Below are 16,309 nucleotides of genomic sequence, written 5' to 3'. Positions count from 1 at the left end.
TTAATGGCTCTTGAGGGGTAAGGAATTTTAGGAACAAGTTGGGAATTGGAAGATACCTTTGGAGGAGCCGAATTCTTTGTTACCTTTTTAGAGTGTTGCAAAGGTACTTTTTCAATAGCTTCTTCCTCATAAGGGAGGTCTTCCACATATCCATAAACATCCTTATCCACTTGAATTCCGCTTCTTGACGAATCTTCACAAGATTTCTTCCCCTTCTTATCTTCACCAACTCTAGTTGACGGTACCATGGGTGAGTTTCCCTCTTCACCATTCATTTCCAACCCATTCCCCTTGGGCTCTTCATCAACTTCCAACTCAAGGTCTTTGTAGGGGTCCTCAAGCTCTACACCGCTCCTTAACACTACCGCATGAGCATGGTGGCTATTTGAGGCATCCTTGGAGCTTTTTCCTTGGGCCAATAGACCACCGGGCGGCTGTTGAGGGTTAGCCATAGCATGAGAAGCCATCCTATATTCCATTTCTCTCATGTCCTTAAGGAAGGTAGCCCTTAAGTTTGCTTGTTCTTGTTGGGTTGCCTTAGCAAAATTAGCCATCTCTTGACTATGTTGAAGTTGCATGTTCTTTATCATTTTCAAAAGCTCATTTTGAGGGAGCTCTCCTTGGGGTTCTTGATAAGGTTGGTTGGCTATGGGTAGAGGGAACCCATAGTCATACCGAGTGTTGGAACCTTGGTTGTTGTTTTGTCCCCCTTGGAAGTTAGCTCTAGGACCATTGTTGTTGAAGTTTGATCCCTGACCTTGTTCTTAAGACCCTTGAACGTACCCTTGCCCAAATCCTTGATTTGCTTGGTTCACTTGATTCCCTTGGTAAAACCCTTGGTTGCCTTGATTTCCACCAAAATCTTGGTACCCTTGTGGTTGGTTACCATAGTTTTGGTTTTGATTTCTGGGGTTAGTCCTTTGGTTGGGGAATGTTCCTCTTTGTTGAGAAAAACCGGGTGGATTATTTGGGGCTTGTGGTTGAAGGTGTTGTGGGTTTTGAACGTTGGTACTTTTGTAGCTAAAATTGGGGTGATTCCTCAAACCAGGATGGTAGAAGTTGGTGTTTGGGTTGTAGACATTGGGATTGTTGTAGGGTGGTCTTGTATTGTTGTTATAGCTTTGGAAAGCATTAACATCTTGGACATTCTCTTCATAGCCACTGGTATAGTTGTTGGCACACAAGTCATAGGTATGACCGCTCCCTCCACAAAGCTCACAATTTGAAGCTTGAACCACTTCCTCCATGGGTGGCCCATGTGAAGTCGCGGCTTGGTGCACTTGATTTCTTTGAAACTTTTCAAATTGTTTTGTGAGTAAGTCGAGCTTGGCATTTGTCTCGGAGTTGGAGGAGTTTTCCTTAGGGAACTTCCCATTCCTTCTTAGCATGTTTCCTCTAGAACCATAGTTTGCTTCCGAATCTACCATTTTCTTGATCAATGTCGTGCCCCCTTCATCATTCAAGTGATCAAATCCTCCCCCCGCGGAGGCATTTACTATCTCCTTAGTCCTTGGTAACAACGTTTGAAATAATGTTTGAGTGATGTACCATTCCGGGATTCCATGGTGGGGACAACTTGCTATTAAGTCATGATATCGGTCCCAAGCTTCACCTAAAGACTCCCCGTCTTCTTGTTGAAATGTATGAATCTCATTACGGAGCATTGCGGTCTTTGAAGAAGGGTAATATTTGGCCATGAATGCTTTAGCCAAGGCATCCCATGTCGTGAAGGTATCCGGGGGGTGAATGTTCAACCACCGGTCCGCCTTGCCCGTCAATGAAAACGAAAACAACATCATTCTCAAGGTGTCCTCGGACACCCCATTCTTTTTCATCATTGAAACCTTCCTCTTAAACTTCCGGAGGTGAGCATGGGCATCCTCTTCAATATGCCCCCCGAACAAATCCTTCTCAATTAGCCCGACTTGGGCGGGATGCATTTCAAAGTTGTTTGGGGCCAAGGTGCCAAAATTAATAGGGTTACATGAGTCATTATGGTTAGGCCGATTGTGATCTCGTAGAGCCATTTGTGGTGGAGGATTTTGCATATGAGGGGGTGGTGATTGAGGTGGGTTATTTGGAATAGGGAAGTTATGAAAAGGGTTTTCTATTAGAGTCTCAATTGTGATGTTTGGTTGGAGTGTGGTTGTGGTATCAATATTTTGTGGGATGTGTTAATTTGGTTGGTCAAAGTTTGCTTGAGGGGAATTATTCCTAACTCTCTCAAGGGTCCTTGTCCTCAAGGTTCTAAAAAGCCTTTCGGGGTCGGAGTTGAAGAGTAGAGCTTGGTGATGGTTCCTTCTAGGCATACACTTGACAAACCATTAGTCTCCTAGTGTTTTTACACACTAGGGGAAGGCAATAAATCACACACTCTACAAAGAACACACAACTACTAAAACAAACTAACAATTGAGATAAGACTAAAGCAAAAACTCTAAAAAAAAACTTAGTATAACCTAACGCCATCCCCGGCAACGGCGCCATTTGATGTGTAAGTTTTAGCGATAGGGTCAAGTCGCTTACCACCAACAAAATTAACCCAATTTAAGCTTAAATCGGGGTCGAACCACAAGGATGGAGGGGGTTTCTACTTAATCTAAATAAGAGTCTAGTCTAGTCAAAAACGAAGAAAAAGGGTTTGATTTAAACTACTTGATGCAACTAAACAAACTATTGTAGAAATATGTGTTCAATTGATTAAAGGCTAGGATTTTCGGGGTTATCTAAATTAACTATGGACAAACAAGTCGATTTAAATAGTCTATGATGAAGGTTTGTCCTAGGATGGGAATCAATCTCTTGATTATCCGAAAAGTGATTACCAACTCTCATTGAGCAACAACCCAATCTAAAGCATGCAACAAGACCACCACAAACTCTCATTTAATGGAGGAATTAAGCAACTAAGACAAAAGACACAAGTTCTCACTTACACAATTCATCAAACACCTTGTATGCAATACTAAGAAAGACAAATTCTACACCAAAGACTCAAAACAATCAACCTATCATGCCCAATAATCCGATTTAGACTCCCCCTAAACCCTAGAAGGGTAACTACTCACTCATGTTTAAATTGTTCAAGCAAATAAATGGAGAAGAACAAACAACAAAAAGAGATGACATAGTAATGATTCTAGCAATTATAAAAGACAAATCAAAATATAAACAATTGATTAATAAAGTAAACAAGAGAAGAGATGTACCAACAAAAGTAAAGATGATTGCTTTGATTGAATGAATGAAGGTAATCCTCCAAAAATCTCCCAATACAATCCTCAAAAACAAGTGTAAACAATTGAAAATTACTAATACTAACTAATTTTTACTAAGTAATTAATAATAATTATGGAAAGATTAAAGCTTGATTAAGGAAAGATTACAATAATTAGGAAAAGTTTCCAAATCTAGGGTTGCGTGTTGAAATGGTTAAGGGAGAGGGTATTTATAGTCTTTCATAAGATTATGAAGAAAAGAGGAGAAAGGAGGAGAAAAGCCCAAAATCCGTCAGCTGTTGCGTTCTGCCAGTGGACCGGCTGCCGGTTCGCCTACCGGCAGAAAGGTCAAATAAACTTGAAGTTTGGAAATAGCTGGCAAGTGCGTTCTGCCGGTGGACCGGTTGTCGTCCTGCCGGCAGAACACTGTCTTCAAGTCTTCAAATTCTTCCTTGTGATGTGCTCTGCCGGTTGGCCGGCTGCCGGTGTGGCTACCGGTAGCGAGGCCAAATGTAAATTTGCTTCTAACTCCAATCAAATTCCTCCTTCTGTGCTCTGTCGGTGGACCGGCCTGCCGGCAGAACACAACCTTCAGTATCCTTCTTTATTTTCCTTGGCATAGTTGTGGGGGTGTTCTACCGGTGGCCAGACCGGCTGCCGGTCTGCCGGCAGAACACAATTCTCAGCATTTTTCACCTCTTCTTCATGTAAAGGCATTGGAATGCCTTCCTTGCCCCAATTCCTCTATACTCGACTCGATTCCTGCAAGAGGAACACCAAATCACAGGTACGGGGATTGGGCACAAAATACAAGGAAAGGTATATAAAACCGACTCGATATGAGTCGGAATGCGTGAAAGAAAAAGGGAAATTTGGTGCAAATAAATCATATATCACCTTTGAATTTGTTTTATTGGTACACCTTGGTCATCGTTTTGTTACAGATATGGATAGCTTGAGATTTTTATGTGCACTAAACATTAGCTCTGAGTTGTTTATTCGTAATTTATATGATTGCCTTTTGTATTGTGTGATGCTTTGCTTGAGGACAAGCAAAGAGATGGTTTAGGGGACTTTGATGAGTCATAATTATATACATATTTATGCCCCCCCTTAATTTCCTTTGATACGGTTTTCGTGCTAGATTATAATAACATGCCTTTTATGTTAGAACGTTGATACTTCCGCCATTTGATGTTTAATACAGGAATGATGCATTTGAGGTACAAAGGAACGAAATGGGTATCGCGGAGTAGGCATGAAGGAATACACGAAGCATGGCACGGGAATCCATAAGAATGAAGGAAGAGAAGTTAAGAAAAAAACACGAAGAAAAGAGCAGAAACGAGTGATGCCTCGATCAACTAGCACTGGGCGCGATCGAGTAAGGCCAGGCTCGATCGAGGAACCACTTTATTCTATAATTTCCGCAAATTTCTTTAAGTCGGTTATGGTTTATTATAAATACCTAATATCGTACCCTAGTTTATTTACGCTTTATTTTACCTAGTTTCGCATAGATACTCTAAAACTCTCTTTGAATACTTTTAGTCTAGTTTTATTTATTATTCGCATCGGATCTATTGCCTTTAATTACGGTATTGTTCTAATCTTTCCTCAGTTATTATTTCAATTACTTGTTCATCTTTTATGCTTTTAATCATGTTTCTTATTATTGCTATTGTTGTTATTGTTATTAATATGAGTAGCTAAACCTTCTATCTAGGGTGAAAGAGGATAAAGTTGTTAGAAAAGGGTTTACTTATGAATTGATTGTTAAATTGGCTTTTGATTATTGATTAATTATCGTCTTAAATCTAGTTGATTAATTACTGATCAGAATTGATAAATTAGTCTTGCATAAACTAGGATTATCAATTACAGGGTTAAGACTAGTATAAGCCACGATAATTGAATTAGACCGACTTAATAATAGCGATTGCATGTTAAGTTAGATCTAAAAAGACATATTAGAATCGACCGATCATATGACTTTCAATAATATAAATTGCTCAATCAATGAATTAAATCCTACCCTTGATGACTACCTAGTGAACCCGATCCCTAGCCTCTTTAATATTATTGTTAATCCTTTATTTACATTGTTATTAGTTGCTAGAAATCAAACAATCAAAACCCCCAAAATTGGTTGCTTTACGACGGACTTTAATATTAACAAACTAGAATAATTACCTCGCCTCTCTGTGGATTCAACCCTTCTTACCGCTAGCTATTAGTTAGTAGTAATTTAGGTTTACTTTGATTAAGGTGATACGACTTTATCCTTGTCAACATCGTTTATGTTTAAATGCTTCCCAATTAATTTTGTCTAATAACACTCCGTAAATATACATGTACATATACACATATATTTTACATACTAATACTAATCACGTTAGTCGATTAGTATAAATTTAGTGAATTAACAATTAATTAACTAAAAACCCGTATCACATAATTCATTAATTAATTATCGCATAATTAAATAATAAATTTCGTCGGCACGAGTTCCTAACTCATTCTCTCTAAATCAATCGACTAACTTTTTAGTCAATTTATCAATGGACTAATTAAACAGTATCACATACAATTAATTAGATATTTATTGGGGCTCATTCCTTTAGGTGTGATCGAAAGGGATCAGTTGATCACCGCCGTCATACGACAATAACGTCAAACTCTAGTCAGCCAACCGTTATTGATTTACATTAATCAACTGGCATGGATTACATAAATATAAGTATCCCTATTATATTCTTGTAATGAGATTTAATTTGTATACGCACTATTGTGGAGGAGACTAACTCCAATAGAAATATATCTCAAGATTGGTATCCCTTAGATGACCGTGAAATTCAATGTCAACAAAGCAAACTCAACTTCAAACTCATATAAAACACCACTGACAAAAGAATCAGCACTATAAAGACATACGAAAGTCTAAATAGATTTCGAGTTTGCATGTCATACACTCATACCTTGCCAGTTGCATATGAGATCATATTCCCCGACACAAATCAGTCTTGATCTCGTCCTCGAGTAGTGTTGTAACACCCTCATACTCCAAGTGCCTTACCAGGACAACTTAAGGCATGGGAATGCTACCATCTCGGTTACTGAGGCAAGGTATATCAAATAGACAATAAAGAAACATACTTTATTAATTATGTTTAACGTGATACAAGTCCAAATCCAAAACTGATAAAGTAAAATACAAATGTTCCTCAAAACTGTCAAACCAACTAAATCAATGTGAAAGAATGTTTTGACACAGCGAAGATTTCTAAACAGCTCGTGGTGACTCAACCCAGCTATCTCATGCGCATCAACTCATACCTGCTCAATAACTGCTCACCATCCGCGAATGGATCACACCAGTTTTTTAAAACAATTAAATGGGGTCAGTACTGATTACACAAAACAACACAGCTGCAGCAAAAGCAATACAACAATCCAATCCAACCAAACCAATCTCCATCATATCACCACACACCTGACTTTACACTAAAGTGTGTAGTCCTGCCAGAATACTCATCACAACAAGTATTCCACACCGCCAGTGGGGGACCGCAGCCGTTCCCACCTAAGCGCTGCTCATCTCATTCGAGCGATAAACCAAAGTTCCTAAATGTGCACATCCCTTCTGTAACGGGTTCCACAGAAGGCGAATCAAGGGGGTGAAGCCACTCCTGCAAGTGACTCCACTCAGTCGAGGACGCACTTCTCAAACCACATACAATTATACGACAATTTTAATATACTATCAACAATCACCAATTCCAAATTCAATACCAATACGATATACAACAACAACAATTAATCACCAACAAAACCATGTAATCAATACTGAGTAGGGAAACCCTACCTGGAAAAGCAATCACCAAGATCGTCACAATAAGTTAATCATAATCGTTCTTCAACGAAATCACCTCCTATAAACATACAATCATACAATCACAATCTAACATCAACAATACTCCCCAAAACCCCCAATTTACCCAATTAGGGTTTCAACTAAAATCAATGAAACGATACAAAAATCATACTAGAAGCTTACCCACAATGCGACGGTCTCAACGGCGTAAAGAACTCAACGATCCAATGACTCTAGCCCTTAGGATTTGATAGCAATGCGAAAGAGGAGAGTAACGTAACTTGTTTTTTTTTTATTATGAAACTTAGAATAGGGTAAAATGACAAGAAACTGACGAAAGATGCTTTATATCCTTCTCGCGTTACTATCAAAACCCGGCAAAATAACCCGTAAGACTCACTTACTCGATCGAGTAAGTGACTTACTCGATCGAGTGTCACACGTATTCGATCGATTACCCAACATGGAGACTACTATTTTACGTAAAAACATACTTACTCGACAGAGTAAGCCCCACTCGATAGAGTACCCATAGACATAGAAAACCGTATTATTACAGTCTTCCCTCCTTAAAAAGAACTTCGTCCCCGAAGTTCAACCCATACTCAAAACAAACATACTAACTCGACCAAGACACAACAACGCAACTAAGAACTCAAAACGAAACCCCAACCTATAAAACATGAACTCTTAACACCAACTCCACCAACTATGCCTACTTCCACAACATGACTCACGATATCGTATCCACCACATTATAATCTGTCGACACTAACTCCATACATTTTCAAATACCATCCACCAATGTTGCTAGCTTCATCTCACTACATATTATCCACTAGAATCTCCAATATCAAGACACTCATACACATCTAACGGAATGTTACAAGTGTAGCCTTTATACTTCAAGGTTTCTCATCCAGTCCATTAATCTTGATTTAAAAACTTCTTCATGTTCGATCAACTCCGATCAACCTTATCGTTCTATAATCATGAAATAGCCCACCCTATTAAAAACAATCCATTGGCGCAGTGGTAGCATGGGGCTGCGCTTGGTAGGGAGGTCTGCGGATCGATCCCCCACAACTACGATTGGGAGGGGTTTAAATATCGTAATCCTTGGACACGCCCCGAAATCCGGATTAGTCGGCCCAATGTGGTTCGGATTACCGGATGGTTTAGACCAAAAAAAATTTAAAAAAAATCCAAAATTGTTTGTTTGATTGTTGTTGGTGTTGTTGATTGGTCTAAAATCCCTCCATTTGCCTTCTCCCTCCCTCTCAATCAAAGCAAAACCAAGCAAACCAAGATCTCTCTCTCTCTCTCTCTCTCTCTCTCTCTCTCTCTCTCTCTCCCTTCCTATTCCCCCTCTCTCCCCCCCAACTCAGGCACGCTATCCTTTTCCCTCTATCCAGTTAATCACACAATAGTTTCTTTGACCTACGTAACAGGTCAAAATATTTGTGTGTTACTATAGGGTAATAGGAGGGGAATGAATAGGGAAGTAATATGTGAGGTGTATTTCTCATGTTTGGTATGCGGGTAATTATTCACCTCCTAGAATTATTACCCTTGTGAAGGGGTAATACATTACCCACCCTCCCCCCTGGGTAATGATTAAGGGAGTAAAAGATCTACTCGGTAATCATTACTCTCATGCCAAACATATCATCAACGAACTCATTACCCCACTAATTAATTTCCCCCAATTATCGCCCAATAAAACTTACCCCTTAATAATTCCATTGATTCCGGCAGTTCTCAAAGAAAATCAAGGTGAGAGGCATAGCCAGGTTTCACATAGCACCTGAATACAGAGTATGAAAAATGCTTGTGCAGTTTCTAAATGTTCAATAGAAAAGGGTATTAACCTTAGAACTGTAGCTGCACCATGAAATAGTCCACATGAACTCTAGCATGGGTGATTACGTGGAGTGATTCCTACATGCTAACCAGGTCTGCCGCATAACTTTCATTCAGGGAACGTGGCCTCGACAACCGACTACCCTGAGACTACATAGAAGTCATAAGTAACCTAAATAACAAGCATACTCACCCAATAGTACAAGGAGACCGGTAAAAATCCATTTAAACAATTCATCCAAATACGAAAATATAAAGTAATACTCCCTCCTATTCCCGATAACCTTCCCTATTCATTGGTGGCACGGGAATTAAGGGTGTTTGAATTAAATAAGTTAAATATTGTGGTGGGGTGAGATAATTGGAAAGAGAGAAGGTAGTGTGGGGTATTATTGTGGGGTGAGGAGATTAAAATAAGTATTGTTGTGGGGTGATGTGATTAAAATAAGATAAAGTATGGGTATTGTGGGCTATTGTTGTGAGGTAAGGTGATTAAAATAAGTATAAAATTTTACTAAATATAGAAAGAGAGAAGATATTGTGAATAGATGAAAAAGGAAAGAGTGAAGGTTATGTAGAATAGGAGGAAGTATCAAATACAACCAAGCTCTAATTCCAATGACTTAAAAAAATACTCCCTCCGTCCCGGTCATTTGTTGTCCTTTCATTTTGGCACAAAGACCAAGAAAATAACTAAAAATACTAATTTAACCTTCCACTCATGAATGTTCTAGCGGGAAACTGCTCTCTAAAAAAAGTGGGGCCCTCCAAAAGATTTTCCTATCTTGAATGAACTAACCACCAGAATTGCTTCTAACAAATTCTAACAAATCCTCCCTCTGTAGGCCTCTATGTTGCACACCGTGCATTAGTTCCAATGGAAAACATTCCAAAGTATTTTCAAGGGGTAGTATAGTCATCGAACCATTTCAAAGCATCCTAAAATAGAAAGGACAACAAATGACTGAGACACCCAAAAAAGGAAAAGGACAACAAATGACCGGGACGGAGGGAGTACAACCAAAAAAATAGCGCCTGAAAACCAAGACGAAACGTATATCATTGGATAAGAGCATATTTTGTGGTGCTGGCGGCAATGGACCACTGGTAGGGGTGGTTAAACTGAAAAATAACACAAATCACATGATTATTAGTTACTCTTTCATCCCTTTCAAGTTGTAGATATTTTCGTATAGAGTATATTAGATGGATCATGTTTTCGACCATTGACTAAAGATGATGTTAAACTAAGAAGCGTTGCAACTGAAACTGCAATTAAATATCATGCTTTTATTGTCGTCTAATTTACGAAAGTTCTGTGTACACATATGGACATTCCTTAGTTTTTCGAATATTAAACTCAATGATTTGTTGTACAAGATAGCTCCATTATGTCTTTCTAGGCAGCTGTTATTGTTTTATCACCATTTTTTTAATGGGTTTGATTTTTTTGTTTGCCAGGAAAACAATAATGTTACTGATACAGTTCAACAAGTAATTTTGCTTTATCACTTCATATTCAGGCCAAGTAATAGTAAATTTTATCTCATAGGATATATATTTATCAGCAAACTTTCAAATATGCAGAGTAAATCACTAAATCTAAGAAAATTACCTTGTTGCTTCGCGTACTATGGGTCATCTTATATCAGAATGTTGTCAAAGACCGTTCCTGCCTTCTCTTGCGATCAGGCAAATTTTGAACATGGGAAATTGTTCAAATTGGAAAAGATGGTTATTTAGAAAACATTATGAAGTTATACCTTGATTGTCAGTTCATGGAGTCTTCAACAAATTACCAGTCCTCCAAGCCTTAAAATTGAACACCACGAAGAGGCAGAGAAGCCTCCTCTGTCTTAATCGCCTATAAAAGTGATCTCACTGGTGCTCCTTCTACTGTTCCTGTCTCACCAATTCAACAAAAAACACATAAATATTTCTTTGGAAAATATTGCATCAACAAAAATGATACGGCTCATTTAGTCGTAGTTAATTGAGGATAATTAGTATGTCTTTGACAGTTAGAAGTGGTGTTATGGAGCTTAATTGAAGGTTACTTGTTTGTAAGTTTTGATTAGATATTGGGTCGGTTTAGCATGTTCGATACGGAGTCCAAGTCCGAGGATAGGTGGGCCCAACGACCTATGAAGATGTCGTGAGATATGTGCGCAAATATTGGTCATATGTCGCACTCATAAGGCGCGCATATGACAAATAGGTAGACGACAAAAGCAAGATTCGCGACCTGCGCGCGACCTGCACGCGACTGACATTCGTGCTGCTTACTCCTTTGTCGCACAGTTTGGTTTTATGAGACTCGTGTTTATTGTTTTATTTTACTCGCTTTGTATTGAGACTCGCTTTGACATTTTATTAGTTGACTTTGTTTAGAGAGTACTTAAGTTTATTTTCAGTTTGAGGGAGACTTATGCAATTTTCTTAGAAAACCTAATGATGTTTTAGCAACCATTATGCAAGGCTAATTTTCTTCTTCTTGATTCAAACAAGTTAAAGCTCCGGTAATTTCTTGTGAGATTATTAATCTTTTGCTTTATCTTGAGTATTGTTTAATTCCTTGTTTTAATATTCGTTTTGATATTCATCTTAATTAGGTCTACAACTAATTAGGGTTTATATTAATTCTTATGCTAAGATTCGATTAAATGCTCAGTTTGCTATATTAATCTTATCGCGGTAGCAATTGTGACTAAATTCTCGTACTCAGTTTGTCGTAATGTACTCATAAAAGGGATTAAACTTGTGATTTGAATATCGACAGCGTTGTTGGTATTAATTATTTCTACTGCTTTTTCTCAATTGAATGAATGCTTCTCATTACTTGAACTTGAATTGCGTAATTTGGGTTAGTAATAGAAAAGGTGATTAAAGGCAACCGATTTGACTTTCTTCACTGAATTTAGATGAGAAATTGATATTTGATAAAATTAAACTTTATTAGATATCATAATAGATTGCTCAAGGTTGGTAGTTGATTGTAGTCAATGATCGGGTCTTAATTTGGAAGTGGATACTAGTTTGGGTCAAGATATTTCTCCATATTTTTTTTTTTGGTGAAATGTGAATATATATATTAATTAAAAACCAACCAGTACATTAGCATTGTTACTCACTGCTCCTAAGCATAACACTTCTAGTGCAACTAAGCACAACTAATTAACAACATGCTTATATCTAGAAGACCATTCTCTACTCCTATACAAATTCTGAATGTAGCTCTTAACCTCATTAACTATGTAACATGGAGCAGGAACCCTATTCTCCTCTCTGCAGATATTCCTCGCCATCCATATGTGATATATCAAGGCCACCACAGCTGCATAGACTATATACTTCTTTAACAGGGACTTACATCTCCACTTAATACACCAGTTCAGAGTGTCAGTAGCAGGAAGATCAACTCCTATACAGTCCCTCAATAAGGTCCAACATCTGGTACTAAACTCACACAAGAAGAAGAGATGTTGATGATCCTCTAACTGTGTCCTGCAGATCTCATACAAACCATCAGAAATAACACCAAATCTCAACATCATGTCCTTAGTGAAAAGCCTTCCCTGAACCATTAACCATCCAATAAAGGAATACTTAGGTAAATTCAATCTATTCCAAATGAGATGAAACCATTTCACCCTGACCTGAGCACCCTGCAGCCAATCATATCCACTAGCCACGGTATACTGCCCCTGGTTCGCACACCAGACATCATTCACTAAACCAGTTTTCACCCTATCCTTATTTCTCCATATTTGATTTCTTATAACCTTATTATTTAATTTCGTTTCATTTTTAGTCTACAAATCAAACTTAAACCTCCCTCTCTCAGACAGTTACTATGATTCTTAATAATCGTTCTTCTCTACACTTTAATTTCATTTATGATTAATCCAATTCCTTATGGTTCGACCTTTATTTCTGCTTTATTATTTGTTTAATACTAAGGATTTAAGTGATTATAAATTGTAATTTGAGACATACGACTTTAGCCTGTCAAATTTTGGCGCCGTTGCCGGGGAATTGGCATTAATTATTTTTGTGTTTTAGTGTAGGTTTATGCATAATACTCGTTCTGCTAACCTGAACCTCGAGCGTTTCGATTAAGAGATTGAGCATACTCTTTTCAGGTTACGGAAGAACAAGAAAGGTGCAATAGTGGCTATTCCTAAAGGCGGCGACTTCGACGATCTTTATTCAGAATCTGACAATTCTGAATATTCTGAAGAATCCGAAAAGTCTTTAGACATGGCTGATACTATTAAGGAACTTAATACACCCGATCTCACCCAACAACCTTTTTGTATTACTTATCCTCCGTTGGGTGAGAATGGAACTTTTAAGTTGAACTCGAGGTTGATTCATCAATTGCCCACTTTTAACGGTCTAAGTGGAGAGGACCCCAATAAGCATTTGTCGGATTTCCATAGTTTTTGCTCAAGCATGAAGTCGGCTACAGTTACTGATGAACAACTTAAATTGAGGGCCTTTCCCTTCTCTCTTAAGGATGATGCACGAGATTGGTTATATTACTTGCCACCTGCAAGTATTGATACATGGGTAAAGATGAAGAAAGCATTCCTTGAAAAGTATTTTCCTGCTTCTCGAGCTTCCCAATTGAAGAAAGAGATTAGTAATACGGAACAGAGGGATTGTGAAACTATGTACGAGCACTTGGAACGCCTCAAGAAGTTATGTGCTACATGTCCCTATCATGGATATACCGCTCAAGACCTTGTCATGTACTTTTGTGGAGGTTTTTGCATGGAAGATGCTCGTACTGTGTCTGCCGCATGTGGTAGAAATATTGTGAACAAAAGACGCCTGAGGCTTGGACGATCATCGGTGAGTTGGCTGAGAGCTCCCGGGATTTTGCTAGAAAATATGTAAAGCGCGGAGTCAATTCGGTGGGTTCATATTCTTCATCCTCTTCCAATCTTGAAGAGAAAGTTGATACTTTGACAATTATTTTCAAGGATATGATGACAGGGCAAAGGATGGCAATGGTTTGTGGAATCTATTCCGATTGACATCCTAGTGAGCATTGTCCACTCATGCAAGAAGGTTCTCAAGAAGAGGTGAATGGGGTATGGGAGAGTATACCTCAAAAGAAGTGGGATCCTTACTCTAACACTTTCAATCCCGGGTGGAAAGCGCATCCAAATTTTTATTAGGGCAATTCTCAAAACACCAACAGTTTGGACAAGGTGGTCAATCCGGTCAACATAAGACTCGGTTTATACCTCGACCACAAGTTCAAAATTTACCTCCGACTCAACCTCCCCATAGTGGTCAAATGTCAACTGAAGATATGATAAGAGCTTTGGTTACTAGTCAAGCTACTCTCCAAGCAACATTTATTCAAAATCAAAAGGAGAACAAGGCTAGTATTTAAAATATTGAGAATCAGCTGGGGCAAATGGCAACCACTATTAATCGGTTGGAGGCTAGATATTCTAATGTATTACCGTCTAAAACGGTATTAAATCCAAAGAATATAAGTGCAGTGTCACTTAGAAACAGAAGGCAATTGGTTGAAGCTGAGAAACCAAAAGCAAAGTTCAAGAGTGCTATCTTGCACGAAGAAGAGGAGATTGTGGTTGAGAAAGGTAAGAGTGTAACTCCAGAACCTGTGATAGAAGCATCAGTTATTGTTGAACCGATATTAGAGGTGGATGTCCCATTTCCTAATGTTTTAAAGTCCACAAGACGGATTGAGAATGACAAAGATATTTATGAGACATTCCGTAAGTGTGAGGTAAACATTCCCCTTCTTGATCTTTTGAAAAGTGTACCCAGGTATGCGAAATTTTTGAAAGAGTTATATACTGTTAAAAGACAGGAAAGGCTGAAAGGTGCTCAAAAAGTCAAGGTTAGTGAACATTTTAGTGCCATGTTTCAACGAAAATTGCCACCAAAATGCGGTGATCCTGGCATGTTCACTATTCCTTGCACTTTAGGTGACACTAGAATTGAGAGAGTTGTGTTAGATTTAGGTGCATCCATCAATGTGATCCCATATTCCCTTTATAAGTCTATGAAACTAGGTTCTTTGGTAGAGGCTAGGGTAGTTATATAATTAGCTGGCCGATCTAATGCCTACCCTAAGGGAGTGATGGAGGATGTACTTGTTATGGTTGATAATTTTATTTTCCCTGCTGATTTGTATGTTTTAGAAATGGAACATGATAAGCATGCAGCCCCTATACTGTTAGGGAGGCCTTTCTTGAAAACTGCTAGTACAAAGATAGATGTGTCTAGTGGTTCTTTGACTATGGAGTCCGATGGTCAAGTTGTAAAGTTTAATATCTATGACTCCATGAAATATCCTCTTGATGTGCATTCTTTAAATTTCATTGATATTATTGAGCCTTGTGTGCAAGATGTTTTTAATATTTGATAAGTGCATAATATATAGTCTTTTTGGCCTATTTCAGCACGTATTTCTATGCATTTTTATACTGTTTTTATAGTATTTTGCCCCGAATTGGCTACTTTGGTTCGTTTTGTCCATTTTGTATAAATGAACGCGAAAGTAGTGGAATCGTACTCTTTTTCGTCCTTTTTGCATGCATTTAGAGCAGACGGGATTTTCCAGAGTGAGATACTGCATTTGGAAGCGTCATGGCACAAATTACGAGGCATTCGGGTGCGGACTTGAGCTGATTTGAAGTCAAGGAACTCGATCGAGAAGTTATACCACTCGATCGAGTGGTTTTTACGTCCCAGGAAGGTCGATCGAGTAGTTTCTTACTCGATCCTTAAGTTGCTGAAAGACAGGTTACTCGATCGAGTAACTTTCTACTCGATCGAGTAGATGCTGCTGAGGATTTGCTCGATTGAGTGGTTTTATTCCACTCGATCGAGTGGTTTCGCTGATTATGGGCTTTAAACAGCCCGTGTTATGTTTTATTTCGCAAACCTTAGTTACTTTTCTATTTAAACCTATGTTAACTAGGTTATTATCTATCTTTTTATCTATCAAAAACTTTACTGCGTTACTTTGCTTCCACTGTAACCTTACTTTGGGATTATTCTTGCTCGGATTTTGTTCTTTACGCCGGAATTCGCTTGATTGTAATCCTCTTCTCTTTTCTTATTAATAATTAATCTTTCGTTTGCTTTAATTCTTCGTTCATTACATTTATTCTTCTGCCCTAATTTACCTTTATGCAATTTATTGTTTATTTCATTATGTTTACTGCTGGAAATTTATCTGCTGTTAGTTTAATTAGCGACATGAGTAGCTAAACCCCTTTCATGTTGGGATTAGGGGATCTGCGGTAGGATTGTGACGATGTAGTAAATGAAACAGATGAATTAATTACAAGACTCTGTCACC

General features: G+C 38.3%; 2 protein-coding genes and 1 non-coding gene across 3 annotated transcripts; 2 read left to right on the top strand and 1 right to left on the bottom strand.

Annotated features, from left to right (window-relative positions):
• The first annotated feature begins 1,557 nt into the window (after positions 1-1,557).
• Positions 1,558-1,664, top strand: LOC141589527 (small nucleolar RNA R71). The gene has a single exon (XR_012520461.1). It is a non-coding gene; the product is annotated as a small nucleolar RNA R71 (small nucleolar RNA).
• A 10,461-nt stretch (positions 1,665-12,125) lies between these two features.
• On the bottom strand, positions 12,126-13,086 carry LOC141588814 (uncharacterized). The gene is made up of 3 exons (XM_074410238.1): positions 13,051-13,086; positions 12,612-12,659; positions 12,126-12,530 (listed from the first exon to the last, which is right to left on the bottom strand). The coding sequence occupies exons 1-3, from the start codon at positions 13,084-13,086 to the stop codon at positions 12,126-12,128; spliced, it is 489 nt and encodes a 162-aa protein (XP_074266339.1).
• A 1,300-nt stretch (positions 13,087-14,386) lies between these two features.
• On the top strand, positions 14,387-15,367 carry LOC141588813 (uncharacterized). Its single transcript, XM_074410237.1, has 2 exons — positions 14,387-15,014; positions 15,144-15,367. The coding sequence occupies exons 1-2, from the start codon at positions 14,387-14,389 to the stop codon at positions 15,365-15,367; spliced, it is 852 nt and encodes a 283-aa protein (XP_074266338.1).
• Positions 15,368-16,309: the final 942 nt, after the last annotated feature.

This window comes from Silene latifolia, chromosome 6 (assembly GCF_048544455.1).
Source record: "Silene latifolia isolate original U9 population chromosome 6, ASM4854445v1, whole genome shotgun sequence".
Classification (NCBI taxonomy): Eukaryota; Viridiplantae; Streptophyta; class Magnoliopsida; order Caryophyllales; family Caryophyllaceae; genus Silene; species Silene latifolia.
This window is presented reverse-complemented; position numbering and strand designations above follow the sequence as displayed.